Source organism: Phoenix dactylifera, chromosome 8 (genome assembly GCF_009389715.1).
Source record: "Phoenix dactylifera cultivar Barhee BC4 chromosome 8, palm_55x_up_171113_PBpolish2nd_filt_p, whole genome shotgun sequence".
In the NCBI taxonomy this organism is placed as follows: domain Eukaryota; kingdom Viridiplantae; phylum Streptophyta; class Magnoliopsida; order Arecales; family Arecaceae; genus Phoenix; species Phoenix dactylifera.
Window position 1 is genome coordinate 16,211,879 of NC_052399.1, and position 19,073 is coordinate 16,230,951.

The window sequence follows — 19,073 nt, forward strand, 5'->3', positions numbered from 1 at the left end:
TGCCAGATGTTCGATGCTTATGGTAATCATATTGAAGCAGGAGTAGAAGTTTCCATCCATCTTGATGGACTTTGTTTTCAAGACCACATGGGTTCAATTCGGAAGGTAAAATTATTTTAGTATGTTTGACTAATTCCGTGTGAACTAATGGGCATACAGAAAATACTTTTCATAGTGTTGTTTTCTGTGTATTTCTTTAAGAAAAAATACTAATAAACATTTAGTTGCCCTTCTTCCAACTGACTGAATTTTTGAATACCATAATATGTAGATGAAAATGGAAAAAAGGGAAAATGTATGCCCTATATTCCTCTATGTTTGTCATCATTTACATATTATATAACAAATTTCTTTATGGTTTCTAATTTTTTCGTGTTTTTATTCTGTTTGCATCATTTGTATTCTGGAGAAAGTTGTTATAAATAGCACCAGCAGCTAATTGATATGACTAATATACTCTCACTAAAAAAGAATTTCTTAATTGTAGGTGAACAGTGATGGTTGTGTGACCCTTTGTGGCCTATTGAAAGTTGTTGCTGGCTATGGCTCAAAGGGTATGTGCTTTTCTCCTCTCTTCCTTTTTTGCAACGAATTCCAATCGAAAAATAAAATTTGAGAGGATTTTGTATTGTATAAGGTGAAAATCTTCTTTTTAGAGGCAATAGCCTCTAAAAAGATACAATAGCCTGCATGTAGTCTATCATTGCAAAGATATGGCGGTCAACATTTGTTAGAGGCAACATCAGAGATATGCTTTCCTGTTGTCTATTCAATGGACATCTTCATAGTTGTGTTAACTATTGCACAATAACCTTATTATATTAGGTTTTAATATCTCATCCTTTTGGTTCGATTAGGGTCCAAAAACTTATAGCACTGGTACACCTCCACCAATACTTTATTCTGATGTTCTTATTCTCCAATGTCTATCATGTTGAAGGAAATATTTTCATTTATTCTGATCTTGATAAAATCTGTTATGGTTGTGAAGATCCCAGCGAGTGTTACTGCATCATATACTGCAGCTGTGATTTTCAACTGCCATCATGACATATATATGGGGATGTTGTCATGGATGTGTCGGAAAAGATGGACAGACAGTTTTAGAATTCAGTAAATCAAAGTAGCTCAAGGATGCACAGTGTGAGGAGAAACTGGTTGAGGTTGTTTGGCAGTGGATGCTGTATGCTGTTAGAAAAGATAAGCTTTCCAGATTATTGGTTCAAAAAAGGGAGGGTTTAAATAGTTAGAAGGGATTTGATGGAATTTCCCATTCCTGAAAAATGGGTTTGTATAAGAACTAATGGCAAAATAGTATGCATGAAGTACATTTAATAATGGAGATAAACTTCCTTGTTTATATTTGCTCTGTAGTTTTGTGCAATTCTTTAGCAACCAAATCATTTGCAACTTTACCCACCAATAATCCGTCATCCTGGCGAGTGGCAAACAAATGACCACCTTTAATTGGTGGGCATAATTATTCTCATAAGCTGTTAGATATAGAATTTTCTTTTGATTTCCGTATTGCATGCTCTTAGCTTATCTAGGTCATTCTATGTTGAGAGTTGAGATATTTTGTATACAGACCCATCATGGGAAGAATATCTGATTTTTGAAAGTTGATATTCAAAATGACATTACAGAATTAGCATTTTATGAGTCTATATGTGAAATGCAAAAATGATTAAACATTATTAGCTGTATTAATTGTGATCTTTAGTTTTTTTTTTCTTTCTAAGTGTTTGCTGGACTGTGCAGTATGTCTTTCTGTTTTTGTTGATGACAAATTGGTTGTTGAGAATATACTCCAAGTAGCAAAGAGGGAGTTGAGAGCAGTGTCAGGGGTGAGTTTGACTTTTCTTCTTGCATGACTTTCTTCTGCAGACCTGGGGCAGGTCATGCATTGAGACACTTTAGAGCTCAAGTAGTCCTTGGAATTTGATATGTTGCAGGTACCTGGCTACTGTACAGCAGGTTCCCATTTGGAGAATGTTGTCTTTGAAATTTTCGATTCTGATGGTGTAGTTGATGAAGCCATACATGGTCAACATCACACACTTACAATAAAATCAGAACCACTGAAATTGGATGGCACAATTCAGTACACTTTCCAGCATGGCCGGTGCATTGTGCCTGTTATTCCAGTCCCTCAAGAATCAGGGACATTCCGCATTATGGCTTTTCATACACATTTCCCTGATCTGCGAATCAGCATTGAGGTTCTGACCTGTGAGAACCCATTGATTTTCAGTTGTCAAGTCTTCACTTCTGATTGGATGTTTTACTGTGCAGATTTGTGTTGGGCTAGCTCCTAAATTAGAGTTGGTCACTGTGACGGATCTGGGTGCTAGCATTTATCAATCTCAGTTTTCGGATGATAGGATCCCACTATTACTGGAATCATCACAATGCCACTCCAGTCAGATGATCCCTAGTCCGACAAGCCTCTATGTCACGTCGATAATTGATGATGCCAAGGTGAAGTGAAGGATAATGCATTAAATTACTGAATTCTGCAATTTGATTGCTATATTTGAAATGATGTCAGCTTTTGTTTTGTTTTGTTTTGTTTTTTCCTCCGGTAAGTGAACTTTTGAGTTCATTTATTTATCCAAGCTCAGACCAAGCAAAAAAGTTGCCTAGTATGAACTCTTAGACCATTCATGAAATTGGATTATGTTAAAGACGTTGTCAGGCAAACTTACATGTTCATGATTGTTCTATTAAGTTTCTTCTTTATATAGACTGTATAATTAATTATTATTTGTTAAATCAATCATATGAAAACTTCTGAATCTTGTATAAAGTATAGAACTGAGTGACTAGTGCTTGAAGTCTTTATGCACCCGTGACCTTGGAACAGATCTACTCAATGTAATCTGCCCAAATCCACTGAAACCAGGACTGGCCTGAACCACTCAAAATGACCATCCTTTTAGAGAACCAAGTCGTATTCAAAACAAACTAGCTAGTAGATTTTCAACTTGTAATGTGGATCTCTATCAGATGAAATAACTGATAATGTCTTTTTGTCTGTTTTGAGAACGTGTTCCTTACCTTTAGGTAATGTGTTTGATATGATATGCTTCAGAAATTATCCAATTCTCCAAATTCTTTTCTTGGATATCATTATAATAATATGATCATTGGACATGCAACAATTTCTACCAAACTCCACTTTCTAGTTGCATGAGTTTGCTCAGTTCCATTTGCTAAATTTTGGTGGCTATAACTTTTTTCTACCTAAACCAAGGGTGCATCGTCTTTTTTCACTAAATATTGGTGGCTATAACTTTTTTCTCCAGTGGGAAGTTTGGATTAAGTTGCATGTCACAACTGTTTATCCTTCATGCAGGTGTTTGCTGGGGTAAGAATGCAGTAAGATAGTTAAATTGCTCCGACATAATTCAATAACATTATATTTTTGTTTAGTTAATTTATGCTCATACTATTCTCATTTTCTTCTGTTTAGTTTAATATATACGTTGTTGTACCAGCTTTAATCTATCTGCAGCAGTTCCTACAATATTTTTGTGATAAGAGCAGTCCATGTTTTATGAATGTCTTTCTCAGAAACTTGATGATGCTATGGCTGAATTGGGGCTGCGGATAAGAGAACATGAGGGCAAAATAAAAATGCTCGATGATCAAAAGACGCAGATTGGAAAAGAAATTTATGATCTGAAAGGTTCTAAAATCTAAACTCTTCTCCATCACTCCTTTCAGCAACGACTTTCTTTCTGATTTGAGCTAGAATGCAAAGATTAGAACATTGATTATTGATGATCTATCAATACGATGAGCATATTTTCCATATCATCAAGTTCCATTTTATTAAAATAGGATCTGAGACTTATTTTATTTTAGTGATGAATACGCGGAGGAAATCTTCATATTGACGGCTTTAGTTGTGTAGTTACCTCAAGGATAAGATATGTATTATGTGAAGTCATTGGTGTATCTTTCTACCATGTGTGCCAACTGGTATCAATGCATATCACTTTTGTATACATCAGTATAGGCTGATGCCTTGAGGTTTGAAGCTATACTTCTCTTTCCCACTTTAAACATGTATCTGACCATCCAGAGTACTATTTGTTTCTACTCTAGATGACCTTGAAGGCTTGAACTCTTGTTGCTGATCACTTTTGTTTTTGGGGTTTGAAGCAAGAATTAGATGCCTCTACCAACCAGGGACTAGCATAGGGTACCTGTGATACAAGCCTGGATTGCTTACTCACCCCATGAAGACCCATACTGCGCTGTATCACTCACTACTCCTATTTGTAATTTAACTTTTTCCTGCTAATTGGAAGTGGACCAATACCAGCCTGTGCTAACCACACGTCACCCCCTATTGCAGGATGTATGGTACAGGCTGGTGACTGATTCTGGTTCATACCTTGTTTTTTACATCCTTGATTTGATTTTAATTGGATCAAAGGTTAGAAATAAAGTATTCATAATGTATAATCTTTGTGCAATACCGAGTAGAGTATAATTGGCAATGTATAGATAACATCTGTACGACAGTTGAAATGTGTTGATGATCTGTAGGCAAAATCACATGTCCCTTTTAGTTTCATCATGGATTTTGAGCTTGTTTGTATTGTTAACTTGTAAGATAGTGGGATAATGTATTGGTTTTTCTCCACCATTTGAAACCAAAGCAAAGCATATGTTGAACTGCAATCAACGTAGATGTTTGAGTTATGATCTGGAAATTTTCTGTAGATTAATGCAAAGCTGTGCCTATTTGTTTGTTGTCTATGTACTTGTATAAAATAATTAAAATTGTTCTGTGTTCAAAAGTATTGAATAAGCAATGCAGTTTAGCATGCAAGATGCATGATTCCTTTTCACAAGCGCATGTTGGCTGTAGAAAACAATTGGCATCCTGTGTGAACCCTTAACTGGCATGAGCACAATAGACAGTACTTCAATCTGTGATGGGACTTGATGAGAAGTTGTTAAGAGTGAAGAAGGACCATCAGTAGCATCATCTCCTCAAGATAATCTGGGTTTTCCTATACCTTAGAGAAGTTAATGACATAATGATGGAAGAAAGAGTTGATTTATGTTGAGTTGGTTGAGGTTGTTAGGCTTGCTTTAGTCACAATTCCTTTTTTTAAGGGTCACCATTCTAAAAGAAACCACCTTTGCTTAAGCGGTTCCTGATTCTCCATTTTGGAGTCCAACCACTTAAGCAACTGCTGTATGCCAGCTTTCTGCCTACACATGTCCAAGCATCCACATAGGCCTAGGTGAGTCAGGCTTGGACTAACTTTTGAGGCGAGTCAGGTTTTAGGCAGAGAAAATTTGGCTATTAAGGGTGTCAAGCAGGTAGATTATAACCCCCGTGATTTGGTATAGCTTATAGCTTATAGGTTTCACTAATTCTTATTTATGGGTTATAGCTTATAGGCTTCACTAATTCTTGATTTGGTACTTATTTTCTACTTGATTGATTGTTCATCTAGTAGAGGTGCTTGCATTAGTTAAATATAACGATCATTACTTTGGAATGGTCATTTTTCCTATATTTTATAGAGAAATTTGTAATTTTATTTGTAAACATGCATTAACAAAAAGAAATCATCAAATAAATGTGAAACATTTTCAATTAATTTTTAATATTTTTTTAAGTGTCCATACTTGAGTGTCAAACATTTTCGGACTACAGAAGTGATGATAAGATTCACAAGAAGCAGTTAATCATCTAGCTGCAAAATAAACCTGTGTTGTGTTGTGACTTCAAATCTGTTCAATAGGATGGAACCTGTTCTTGATTAAGACCATTGACTGTAGTTCTGTTTCACCAATTTTGTAGGGAAACATGTGAGGCACTGGATCTTTTGGTGCGTGTTGGCAGAAAAACATAAAAATGTGCTTTTATAGGTATGGAAAAACAGTGAAACAACTCTTTAGGCAGAATCGTAAAAAATCCCTATGAGTAAAACCATTTATACATTTCTCTAGTTGTCAGATCAAGCTTTCGGTTGTGGTGGATACATTCTTTATGCATGCCATAGGAAAAATATCTAGGAAAATGGAGTTTGTGGTGACCAAATTAGTTTTGGTTTCTTCTATTTCTTTTTCTTGCGAACCAACAGTGATTCAATTTGATTTACTGGTGAAGTAGATATTAAGGGTTATGCATACCCGTAAGATAGTTTGCATTGTAATTTTAGATTTTGACTGTAGCGCCAAAGTTAGCAAATTGTCTTATCCACATCTTTGAGTTCTTTATCTAGCTCTAGAAAAAAATATATTTAACAGGAAACCAAATCATAAACTACTTACAATACACAAAGGATGTTGCTCACCTCCAATCCCCCACTCCCTATGTGCATTGTAGAGGAAAAGATTCCAACATGCTTTGATGAGACCAAGGAAATATGCACTGTAGCTTTTGTTCCACAAAATTATGTAATTGACTAGAACAAGAAAGTTTATAAGAGAATGAATATGGTGAAACCGAGCAATAACATGAGTAAGCATAAAAATTCTACGTGAATGAGTAAGCATAAGAAAGTTATCCGACCGTTCAACCTGTACCATACCGGTACCGGCCTCCACCGGTATGGTACAACGGTGGAATCCGGTTCCGACCCCTTTGCGGTTCCTTGCCCGTAACGGTACCGGTCGAACTGCACCGGTTCGGGCCTGTACTTGCGGGGAAGAAGGGGAAAAGTGAGGAGAAGGGAGGAGGAGAGAGGGAAAGAAGACTTGTCGCGCTACCTAGCCTCTTTCTTCCTTCTGAGCACCTCGCGGGGAAGAAGAGCTCGTTTGCTCGCAGAAGAAGAGAGGAGAGAGGGAAGAACAGAGGAGGAGCTCGAGAAGAAGAAGAGAAGGAAGAAAAAGAAAAGAAAAAGAGAGAGAGAGAGGCCGGCGGGAGCGCGCCCGCGCGAGGGAATGCGTGCGCGAGTGGGGAAACGTGTTTCCGACTCGTGCCTGCGCGCGTTAGTTGCAGTAGGAATCACGAACGACGCGCAGGGAATCGCGCGTGAACGTTTACCCACGCAGGCTCGCCCGGCGGGGCAGCGAGCCGCAAGCGTTCTCGCATTTTTTTTCAGAACCGGTTCGATACTGGTTCCGAATCGGTACCAGTCTTCACCGGTACGTCGGTTCGGTCGGTTTAGAAAACTTTACAATGGGCATATTTATCTCATTGTTGCAGAGCATGGCAGTACTTTGGAATTTGGCGTTTTGCTAGAATTATCCTATCGTAGAATAAAATGCCCACAGCTACCCCATACCCACACCTTGTCATGTTTGACATATCTCTAGTTTATCGGTCAAAGAATTGCTCTATTTAGGAATGATCTTCATATGTATATCTTTTGAAAGCAGATCAAAGGATAGCAAAGGTAGAAGCCAAAAAAGAATTGACAAGTGATAATGGCATATATTAGGATTGTTACGAGAGCCAGAAAAGAATTAACAAGTGATAAATTGTTCTAGTTCCTTCTCTTTCCCTTCCTCCTCTTCATCTCCTTTTATCTTTACTTCCAATTAATTTGTATGCTTATCAAGAAAAACCTATATGGGAAATGCATGGATAATGGAGAGCTGACTAAGTTCTCTCTTTTTCTTAAGACATTTTTCAGAAATACTTTGATAGCTTTTGTTTGTGCTATGATTTTTTTTCTACCATTTTCTTGTATCAGTATTGACTTTCTTTAGATCGTCCATGTTATTGGTTATCACGGTTTACCATCTTGGTATTGGACCCTATACCGGTATCATACCGATACAGTGTTGGTATACCTGGTATGGGGGTTGGTTTAGCATACCGAGAATTGATACGCGTTGCTTCTGGAATTCCAAGTTTCTGTTTGGTACGGTATGGTATGCTCGGTATGGGGCTATATACATTGGTATAGTGAACCTTGCTTGTTATAATTCTTGATATATTGTCAGTATGCTTTGTTATACTTAGTGTGAGGTACAAGCATGGTATGTTGTACCGAACAGGACGGTATCAGGCATACCGTACCATACCACTTTGGTACCGGTACTGGTAGTGGAGGCGTGCCAAGTGGTTTGCCAAAAAAATCGCGTACTGTACCGTACCGATGCTATGCTAGTGTATCACTGGTACGGGATCCGGTACCGAGGTGGCGAATCTTAGGTACAAGTCTATAAGATATTCCCATACATTTCTAGTCATTGAGTTTATTTAAAGAACAATGATAACTTTGTAGAATGGTAGCCTGTCTTTTTTCTGTTGAACTTCTGATTTTGTCTTTATGCATTATGAAACTGTTCATATTTGTCAGGGAAAATATAATTTCTTGACTATAGTGAATATTAGTCTAACAATGTGATGTAATTTACAGTTCTGATGGGACCTCAGCACTTGAGCCAAATCAACTTATTGATTAATGCCAAAGAAAAAATCACGAAACAAATTGAAGGGAAAAGTGATACTGCTGCTGCTGTTTTCTGCAATCTCCGTAAGGCCATTCAAATTCTAGAACCTCAAGAACACTTTATGGAAGATGTTGTTGGCCTTGCTTCCCTTCTTGGAACAGTTAGCGACAGTAAACTCAGTAGGTAAACTTTGTGTGCTTGTATAACCAAGGCCATAAAATTTTCTATTTCATATTATAATGCATACTTCTTGCATATGATATTCACATTTTTCAGTTGTTTTTTTAAAAAAATTGTTGGCAGGATATTTGCTGAGTATTTGGGTGAAAATTACATGCTTGCAATTGTCTGCAAGTCATATGAAGCTGCAACTGCTTTGGAAAGGTATGGTGCGGATGGAAAAATTAATCGCCATTCTGCTCTTCATGAAGCAGCAGCTACACTTGGAATCACAATAAATAGGCGATTCCCTGTGATTTGCCTTGAAGAGATAAGGTGGAGACTCTTCAACTTATTCAATGAAATTATCTTGATTGATATGAAATTTTTTTATGTAGTCCACAATGATGTTGATATGAACACACTTGCCTACCCAAAGAATATCGAAGGCTTGTTAAGTAGCATTATTAAAGCTGACTAGCCTGAATTGATGAGATATGGCTTTTTGTTTCAGTTGCATGCCAGCGAACACAGAACCTACTTAATTTAATTTTATTCTAGTAATAATTACTGTATCTAAATTAAAATTTCATTTTACAAATAAATACATTCATTGTTTTCAAGTTTTCATATCTATATAATAATGGTATAATAGTAATTGCTCTTTAGAAGCTCAACATCTTGCAGTAGTAAATTTTATTTTACAACTAAGCATTCATTGTTTTGAAGTTATCATATCTTTCTAATACTGGAATGATAGTGGTTGCCCTTTAGAAGCTCTATATCTTGCAATAGTTGGCATAATATCTTACAATAGTTGGCATACTGATTCTATGTTGGCAGTCCATACAAAGGTGAAATCATAAATAATGATCCTCAAAGGTGGCTTGCATTGCCTGATCCACTTTTACAATCGGGTGAGACCCCTGCTGGATTTAAAGGATATGCAGTCAATATGATCAACCTTGACATCGATCACCTGAATACAAGAACAGCTGCTGGTTATGGTCTTCGGGAGACCTTATTTTATCGGTTATTTGGAAAGCTGCAGGTATACCAAACCAGGGAACATATGAAAGTGGCCAAAACCTGTATAAAGCATGGTGCAATTTCTCTGGATGGTGGGATTATGAGAGAGAATGGTATTATTTTGCTTGGAGACTGGTAAGCATAATATTTTTATATTGAGGCAGTGTGTTTATTCTTTTGTTGCTCTATTTCATTCATATTAGATGGAATTTTTAGTCTCCTCTGTCTAATTCATTTAAGAATTGTCTATATTCATTGAAACATGCCTGATAAGATTTCAGTTGTTACAATTGTTTGAATAGTCCTTTCTAAACACATCAAATCACAAATGTTGGTTGTGTACAGAAAGGTAAAACTGATGGTTATGTTGGTGTTATTCTGTATTGGACAATATCCACTATATATAAATATTATTATGCCTTTATGTGGGTGCACAATTATCATAATATGGTTTCGTCTGCTAGTTTATTTCATATTATGTTGATTGATTGCCTTAATGACAATAGAATGATATAGCAGTTTGTGCTTGTGACCTGCCAGCCTTTTTCTGTTGCAACTTTCATATCATGCATATTTACAATTTCAAACCATTTGGATCTGTGTTCTATTGTGTAGCTCTTTAAGGTCCAATACATAAATATTTACATGGCATATGTACACAAAACACATACAGAATACATATTCCATGAGGTTTTGAATCCATTTTCCCAATGCTAAATGCATGTAAGAAATTTAAATAGAGTATCTGTGTAATTAATAATGACCTACAACATATAAAATGCCTGAGAATGAAAATAAACTGTTGTATAAGCTTATTTTGCACCAACTGGTCATGACTACAAAAATAAGAGTCTCCACTAGTATTTATCTTGATCTCTAAAAACTAATCTACCAATAGGCAGTAAATTAAATCAAGTCATCATGTCTTGCCACTTAAAAATGCTCATTGTTCGATCATAACCAGCATAATTTTTTTATCCACAACAAATGGTAGATGAGCTAAGTTAGAATCATCAGCTTATAGTTAGAACCTACCATCTTCATGCGGCAACCACTTCGAAATCTCTAGGGTCTTGCTCTCACAACCACTATGGCAGCATTTCCTTGCATTTTTGAGAGCTTTGCCTCCCCCTCCAACAGCAAAATCTATCACTTGAGATCAAGAATCGCCGAACCGGTATCGGTAGGCGTACTGGTCGGCCACCGGACCAGTTCGAACTGGTACCAAACCGGTACGGCCTCCGAACTGCGTAGGATAATATCCATCAGAAGATGACTCCAACGCACTATATGCATAGGCTGTCTGAGGCCGTGGATAATAGGATCTAGGATACAACTCTGCATCCTATCCTCCTGAACGACCTCGAGGAGCCCGTTTTTTATATGCAATGGTATCCTTGCGGGCTCTATCAGATGGCCTATCATGGTTTTTATCCTGTGTAGCAAACGTAAACTAGGACTTACTGGTGTATCGAAGACCAGCCTCCGGCTGTGTCTCATAAGCAGTACTATACTATCCACTCCCTCCATGGCTAGTAGATCCGTCACCACCAGAACCTTTATCACTGTTGCAACAGGTCTCCTCGACACTCTCCATTGGGGCCATTTGTTTCTTTTTTTTGGTTTGCTGGGCAGCTGCCTTCTTATCCTTCGTGCCCCTCTCCGCTTGGCTATGTCGCCCTCTTGATCGAGTCGACTGGGTACCGTAGTGTCCTCGTCCGAGCATCTCTCGATCATTTATCATGAAAGGGTGTCTCGTATCAGCCATGCAATGACTGGCTCCCTTGTGGCCGCGGCTGATCAGCTGTTGGAGTGCGTGGAATATTGCTCTACAATAAAATTTGCCTCGTTGGCTATGAATCTGGCGGTCGTGGAGGTGATCCTGGCTCATCATCGTCATCATCGTCGAAAGCCCTATATATCGGATCTGCATACTTGAGCTCCACTTTCTTCTGAATATACTTTTGCCTCAACCGCAGATTGTAGTGAACATATACAAGGTCGTTGAGGCACTTCCGTGTCAAACGGTTCCTCTGCTTGCTGTGGATGAGGGCGAAGGTGGACTAGTTGTGCTCACAGCCACTCGAGGAGATCGTCTAAGAGAGAATCTGGATAACCATCCGCTTAAGATTTTTTGCGGACGCCCTAAAATGAATCCACCATTCAGCTACAAAAATATTGAAAAAAATAGATTAGTACCATATTAGCTGCAAAAACATGAATCCACCCTCTAACGCCGGGTGAATGTCCTTCTGATGTGTAGCGTACCTGGATTCATAGTTGTCTTACTCACGATAAATGCTCACTGTCCAAAGCTGTTGTTGCCCTCTAAATAATTTGGTGTATGAACAAGAAGCGTGTTGTATTATATTAATAAAAGAAGATACCGGTAAACTTATACATGTTACGAAAGTTAAGTTACCTCTTCTAGATATAAGGTCACGTCTTCTAGCTCAGTCTTCATCTTGTAAATGACATTACGCAGAGCCGCCAGAAGTCCATCATCCATACCAATTCCAAGTCCGTTGTACTGAAATCGAGGATTTAGGTAGTATGATGCATATGGACGACCATGTCTTAGTAAACTTGTCCAAGTACAACCATCAATATAATTATCAATGTTCTTCTTGCTTATCTGTTCGGCTAGATGCAATTCTTTACCCATTTGGGCATCCCACCGCTGCTCAGTGATGTTGATGTACTTCTGGGCATAGGCTGGATCTGCCTCCATAATTTGAACCTTTGCCCTCTCCATCATGTGATACAGGAAACCTATCTGGCGATACCTCTCGCTATCCACGGCCCGCAGCACTTCATATATGGTTTGATAGTTTAACTGTCGCAGTGACCCGCTGACAGAATGTGTGCCTCGTCACCAAGTCTTCCATCTTGCTTCCTTCAGTGCCGGCCTGGGCATATCTACTTTTCTACCACTCGGGACTGACAAACATCTGACGTAGAGCTTCTTTCTTCTCGAGAAGGCTATCAAGTGCAATTTAGTTGGTAGCAAACCGTGTGACTCCTGGTCTTAGAATCTGTCTCTCTGCAAACTTCTTCATTAGTGAAAGGACTCAAGTATGGTTTTAAATATACCTGGTGATGCGTTGGGCTGTCTCCTTCGTATGCTGCACTCTACGGATCTTCCTAATATCCATCAGCATGATATCGATGCAATGTGCAACGCATAGAATCTACAAAATATATAGCTGCTTCTCCATCAAGATCTCTTCGGCAGTCTTATATTGCGACCCATTATCAGTGATGACCTGCACGAAATTATCCTCTCCTACCTGATCAATCATCTCCTTCATAAGTTTTGAGGACATACGTGGAGTCGTGCATTTGATTCGAAGCATCTATCGACTTGTGAAAGTTTCGTATCATAATATGTTACAAAGTTGATGATGCTCCGCTTGGTGAGACCGGTGCAACCATCACACATCACAGTCACTCTATATGTGGGCCACTTGTTCTTGTAGGAGGCAATCCATTTCTCTAGCTTCTTATTGTTGTCAAAAAGCTCACCATAAATGTCCTTCAGGCCTGGAGGATCTACACTGGGACCAGCAACCTGTATGGCAGAAATGGCAGACCTGTATTGTCTTCCACATTCGCTGGGACGTGGCTGAAGTGGAATAGATCCAATAGCTCGACATATATTCTTCTTTCTATCCTTCTTCAACATTGAGTCAACCCTCTGCTGCTTCGCTTCTCTGCTGGAGAAGGCATGCAGATCTAATCATGGATTGACGCTTCTTGTAGAATCTCTCTAGATAACTTTTTTTTGGCCACCGAAAGAACTCAGGATAGATGCAATCTGGCCATTGCCTCTGCGGACGCCCTCCCTGCCTGAGGATGTTTTCATGAACTTTGGATCTTGCCTGCTGCTCGCGGAATTGGTACTCAACTTGTAGAACAAGGGCCCAAATCGAGCCCTATGTCTGGCCACCTCCTGCTGCCACTGATCATCCAGGCTCGTCTGTATGGCAGCCACAATCTGTTCCTCTTCATCTAGACCCTCGACTTCCTCTGACTCTCTTGAGTGATAGAAAGGTGGCTTTGCCGTTCGGCGTTCCACCTCCGCCTTCTTAGCAGTCCTCTCATTCGCTCCTTTGATTTCAGCAAGGTTCTTCCTCATCAGCAGCCGGACCTCCAGTGGGCATGTAGGGCGTAGCTACCTCATGGAAATTACCAGCTAAGTATTGCTTCAGCCCAGTTATCCCTAAAATTGGTGCCGAGCCTCGAGCATTCGCCCATGCACCCAGCCAATATCGGGTTGTGAGGGGTTGGTTTTCCTTAATGGCTTCATTCCTGTGAGAATGATAATTTATTTATTTATTATTTTTTATAGTATCTGTTTTTAAAAAAATTATTTGTTATAAATTCAGAAAAAGAAGATTCCCGTGAGAATGACGTACTACTATTTTTTCAATTTTTTTCCATTTTAATATTTTTTATTATATTTTATATTTAAAAAATAATTTTGAAATAATAATATTCTAAAAAATAAAAATATTTATGTCAACATGCACATCCTCCATAGATCTACAACATATAAAAAAATCATGCGCAAATCGAAAAATTTGGCATGTTCTCCTCTTATTTTGCAATTTTTGAGCTATTTTTTCTAAGTCTATTAAAAAAATATTAAAGAAAAAAAAAGGAAAAAAAATATATCTTAATTAGCTTTCACTGGATTTTTTGAAAAAGAAACACTCTCTCACCTCCTCAATTTTTTTCCTTCTGAATCTATTTTGGAAAGGCCTTCTTCGGCCTTCCCTTGCCTCGACCGTTTAGCTTTTATAGCCAAACGGGCGAGGTGTCGAGAAACTGTGGCCAACATGGCCACAATGATGACAGCGCGCCCGCTGTCGGCCACTTTGGGCCACAGCGCTGCACTAAGGGTGTACCGGTGCGAGCCGTACGCGGCAGTATCGGGCTTGTACCAGTGCGAACCAGTCTAATTCGCACTGGCACGCTTCCGTACCACTCGGTTTCGGCCCCTCTATGGGGCCGAGACCGTTTTTCACTATCGTACCGTACCGGTATGGGACCGGACCAATCCAGTATAGGCTGAACCTGACACTATTTTACAAATTCATTGTCCTTCAACAATTTAATGGTTCATTGTTCTCGAGGATTTCAGCTCAGAAAGATCAAAACCATAATTCAAAGATTGCAAACAATGTGATATAGTTCAATGTACATACTATCTGTTTGCTTTCCAGATTTTATTTCTTTTGTTTTTCTTTCTTTTTTCACAATCATTTTGTATTTTATCCTTTTTCTTTGTTCATCAGAAACTCTAAACTTTGAGGTGAAACTGCCCGAACTGCCTATATTAAAATTCACCATGCCAAACTGAAACCCTGGTTTTTGAACCTCGGCACGTGCTGTGATGGTGGGTCACTTCCGTGATTAATATAACCCAACAAATGATGGCTAAGGAATAATTTTGAGAGTTCACACAAAGTACAAATAAGATGTATAATTCTTCAATTACAGATTTAACATTTACCATTTATATTTATCTGTCTGATGTTTTTACTTCACTTGGACTTAAAGTAATCTGCGTCAAATATCAGTTGCTGTGTTAACTGTTTCTTCTCCCACCTCTATATCCTTGTAATGGGCAATTAAACAATTTAGAAGACTGAATCTCGGGTTCTCTCGTTGACCATTAAAGGTCATTGAAGTGTATCACCTTGTACAACTAAAAAAAAATGGAGACCCAAATTTTAAAGCTAATAAGGGTAATGTCATTTGAAAATGACCAGATGGCCTCCTAGACTTACAATTCAAAATATATTTATTGATATAGTAGACAGAGAACTTGTATCTTGAGTTTTGCAGTGCCTTGTGCAGTGTCACAACATTGTAGCAAGATGTTGTTAAGATTTTGTACAAGATCCATTGCAAGATTTTCCTGTATGAAGATCGTCATTTTCTGTTGCAATTTATCAAATATTATTAATACTTTGTGCCAATGCTTGAGAATTTCTGTATATTGGGTTTTTATGCGTTTAAAATCTAGTTCTCCAATATTGTTGCCTGATATTGTTTTTGTAAAAGCTGCTGACTACAATTTTGATGGGATGATCCATATTAGAATGCTCTCAGTTTTTTCCCTATTAAGAGATAATCAATGTTAATGAATTGTTCGTATGATTTGAATGGGTTAACAAAAGTATTACATTATCAGATTGTGGCAGTAGAGATATTTGTGGCTTTATTAATTTATTTTGCTTTCTATAGTGAACCAGAGATAGTATTTCCTGTAATTACTTTCGAAAATCAAATGGAACTCTCGAGGAACATGATTGATGTCCTCAAGCAGATGGAGGAGAAACGGTGTCTTTTAAAAGTAATTGATGAAGAAATGTCAAAGGTAGCAGAAGCCCGTGTAAATGACTTGGCCAGGTTCAGAAAGAAAAGTAAACAGTTACGTGCAGTTTTGGCAAGGAAAAATTCCTTGGAAAATAGCTTCCCCAGTTAATGTCAAGAATTTTTCATGTATAGAGCCCTTTATTTTTCTCCTCAAAAATGTAACGGGTCTCTTTTTTGGCTATATATTTGGTTTTTGTTAAATAAGCATGTTATGGCTGGTCTTTTGTGGGAGTGGCGTCCCAAATGTGGGATTTTCTGGCAGGTGTTAACCATTTTGTGGTTTGGAGTGGGAGAGAATAGTCTACATGAATGTAAGAACTAGAATAGCTTGTAAATAATTTATCTAGTATTGCTATTTTTGCATACAAGGATCATCTGGGCCATCCAGTTTGGACAATAGAGTTAATGAGATTATCATGGTTTTAAAGCCTCATTTTTCATTTGATGCCACTTCAATCCAGGCTTCTCTTGGGCAGTGCTTTTATCTAGTTAATGGCTTGGGCAGGGCTTTTATCTAACTAATGGATATGGTGAAGGGAATGTCCAAAAATTGATGACTTAGTTCCTACGCCACTCTGCTACTGTTACCAAATGGAAATAGTTCGTTCACCAACTGTTGTGACATCTGCATTGAATCCAGTCATTCTCCGGAAAAAAAAAAGAATTGCATTTGAGAAAGTGATACAGTGATAACTCATTGATGACAGATCAGTGCACTTTACATTATTGGACATACAATGCATGTGATGGAAGCATGACTAGATGTCATATATGAGATACGCACCTTGAGATATATATGATGGTTGTGCCCACGGCATCATATAGAATACCTGATCAGCATGATACATAATTAAACAGGTATTTCTCCTCGATTTTGTCTATAATAGGAAAAAGAAAAAGAGAAAAGGGAAGCTTGAACATTTTTATTTTCAGAATTACTTGTACAAGTTTTATTTATGTATCATCGTTGGCATTTAAAAGCTATATTTTCAGGACCGTATGTTCTCAAATGAAATTTTGTGGATACTATGACTAAGGCTATAAATTGGTCAGGTTGACCCGACCCGACCCGCTTAGATCCAATCGAACCCATTTTAAAAGACTTGTGGGGCCGGATAGGATTCTAAAATAAAAACTCGTAGGGTTTTAAAATTAGACATGTTCTATTTTTATGGTTGGGTCTAGGTTTTCTGAATTCTGACTTGATTTGCTTCGACCCGATCCGTTTGAAATTTGGGCAATTTTGGGTTTCCAACCTTATGGCCCGACCCGTGTCGTTTGAAATTTTGAAAATTTGGTGGTGGTTGCTAGTTTGCAAGATAGACATTAGAACTCACTCAAAAAGCAGCATGTTACTTCGATATCCTGAGTGCACTGAACATGGCAGGTGCTAGTGTTGTTAAACTTATTACACAGTAACAAGGTCCACATCATATGCTCATATATGCGTGCATATTCAGTTTTCCTCTACATTTTAAGTTTGGGAAGCTGATAATGTCTTATATGCATGTGTTGAAGTGCATCTAAATTTAAGCTTGCAATGACATACAAATTCTTCTTTTTTGAAAAAAAGAAAAGGCAAAGGTGTTCGGTCCTTTTTGTTTTCTCCGTCAGAACTCAAAGAAACCAACAAGGAGCACCAAAATATAGATAAATTCTACCCTAGCACCCAACTCATGTTATACTTCTACAATGTAGTTTTATACATGGATCCGATCTGAACCCGTCTCGAATCCAAATTTTTTGGGTTAGGATCAGGTTATACATGGATTCGATCCGACCCGAATGACTTGTTGGGTCAAAAATTATAGCCATGGATTTGACCTGATCCGACATTAGGTCCTGAACAAGAAACCGAGTTGGGTTAGGATCAGTCATGATCCGGTCCGATTAGACCTATTTACATGCCTAACTATGACAAAGAAAAAAAAGACCCTTCAATGGGTACATGGAGAGATATATCAATGACGTAAGGTCTCTTAAAAAAAAAAGAATATGCAAGAGAGAATTGCTAGGTGAGTAGGCGTATACAAGTGTATAGGCATGTAATAACTAGGAGCGTTGTGTTATGCCTTATATTAATGGCTTTTAAAAGTCAATTACTTCGTTGACAAGGTGGAAGCAGTGAAGTGAAACTAACTGCCATGCATTGATCACGAGAAATAGATTTAGGCATGTTATTATCTACTTTTAAAAACACAATGGTAACTAGTAGCGTCTTGGTTAAGAGTTAGAGTGAGATTTATACATAACACGGATAGCATTATCACAATATTGCCTTTAATATGTTACACTAGTTTTGAAATGAAGTGACTTCAATAGATGGCACATCTCTCATATATTATTGAATATCATCTATTGATTAAAATTTATATTTCTGCGCACATCTCATTAATCAAGTTGCAGAACTTTTAGAAGGGTAATAGTGTCTAATCATTTTTATATTTTTCGTACATAATTTATTACCGGAATTAGAGCCTATTCCTAATGCATGTATTGATGAGAATGAAGCCAACTAAATGAATCTTGTCCTGCTGGCAAAAGACATAACATTATTGATCTTCTTATTCATAGTCCAATCTTATTTCATCTTTTAGTTATTATGGAGCACTTGCTTGCCTTTACCGCAGAGGATACTTGAGAGCACAAGGCTCTTAGTGCAATATAGATCAGAGAAATAGCACTATCAAATCGTACCATCTTTGTCGTAAACAATGTCATGACCGTAGAATCAAACCTCTTCTTAATGCATGCATCAAGGAGAGGCATGCAACTTCAAAAAAACTTTATCCCATTGGCTAGGTACTTGATAGTATCGGTCTCTTTTTTAATACTCTACGCCAGCCGCACTTCATTCTATTACAACACTAGATTTGTTCATAAACACAATAATCCATACAAAATTGCATGAACATATGGCATTATTTAATAAAAAAATAATAAAACAATAATACAATCCATGTCTTTATTGATATTTTATTCCCTTCTTTTTTTAGGGATTTAGTTTTCAACAACCTGCGAATCCAGTTGGCATGCAGCCCCAGATTATAGCTAACTATATTGCCATACCAATCAGTTATTGATAGAAGTCGGGGGAGTGGAGCATTGGCGTTGCAAAA

General features: G+C 37.9%; 1 protein-coding gene across 3 annotated transcripts in view; it reads left to right on the forward strand.

Moving 5' to 3' along the window:
- The window catches only part of LOC103702510 (structural maintenance of chromosomes flexible hinge domain-containing protein GMI1), a 46,135-nt gene extending 29,782 nt beyond the window's left edge, over nucleotides 1-16,353 (forward strand). For all 3 annotated transcript variants that reach the window (XM_039129041.1, XM_026802763.2, XM_039129042.1), the window contains 10 exons: nucleotides 7-105; nucleotides 488-554; nucleotides 1,762-1,847; nucleotides 1,956-2,222; nucleotides 2,296-2,481; nucleotides 3,577-3,691; nucleotides 8,346-8,562; nucleotides 8,683-8,874; nucleotides 9,382-9,702; nucleotides 15,823-16,353. In XM_039129041.1, the coding sequence (XP_038984969.1) occupies nucleotides 7-105; nucleotides 488-554; nucleotides 1,762-1,847; nucleotides 1,956-2,222; nucleotides 2,296-2,481; nucleotides 3,577-3,691; nucleotides 8,346-8,562; nucleotides 8,683-8,874; nucleotides 9,382-9,702; nucleotides 15,823-16,063 (1,791 nt within the window). In that variant the 3' untranslated portion in view covers nucleotides 16,064-16,353. The remainder of the gene's footprint in view (nucleotides 1-6; nucleotides 106-487; nucleotides 555-1,761; nucleotides 1,848-1,955; nucleotides 2,223-2,295; nucleotides 2,482-3,576; nucleotides 3,692-8,345; nucleotides 8,563-8,682; nucleotides 8,875-9,381; nucleotides 9,703-15,822) is intronic.
- The last annotated feature ends 2,720 nt before the right edge of the window (nucleotides 16,354-19,073 follow it).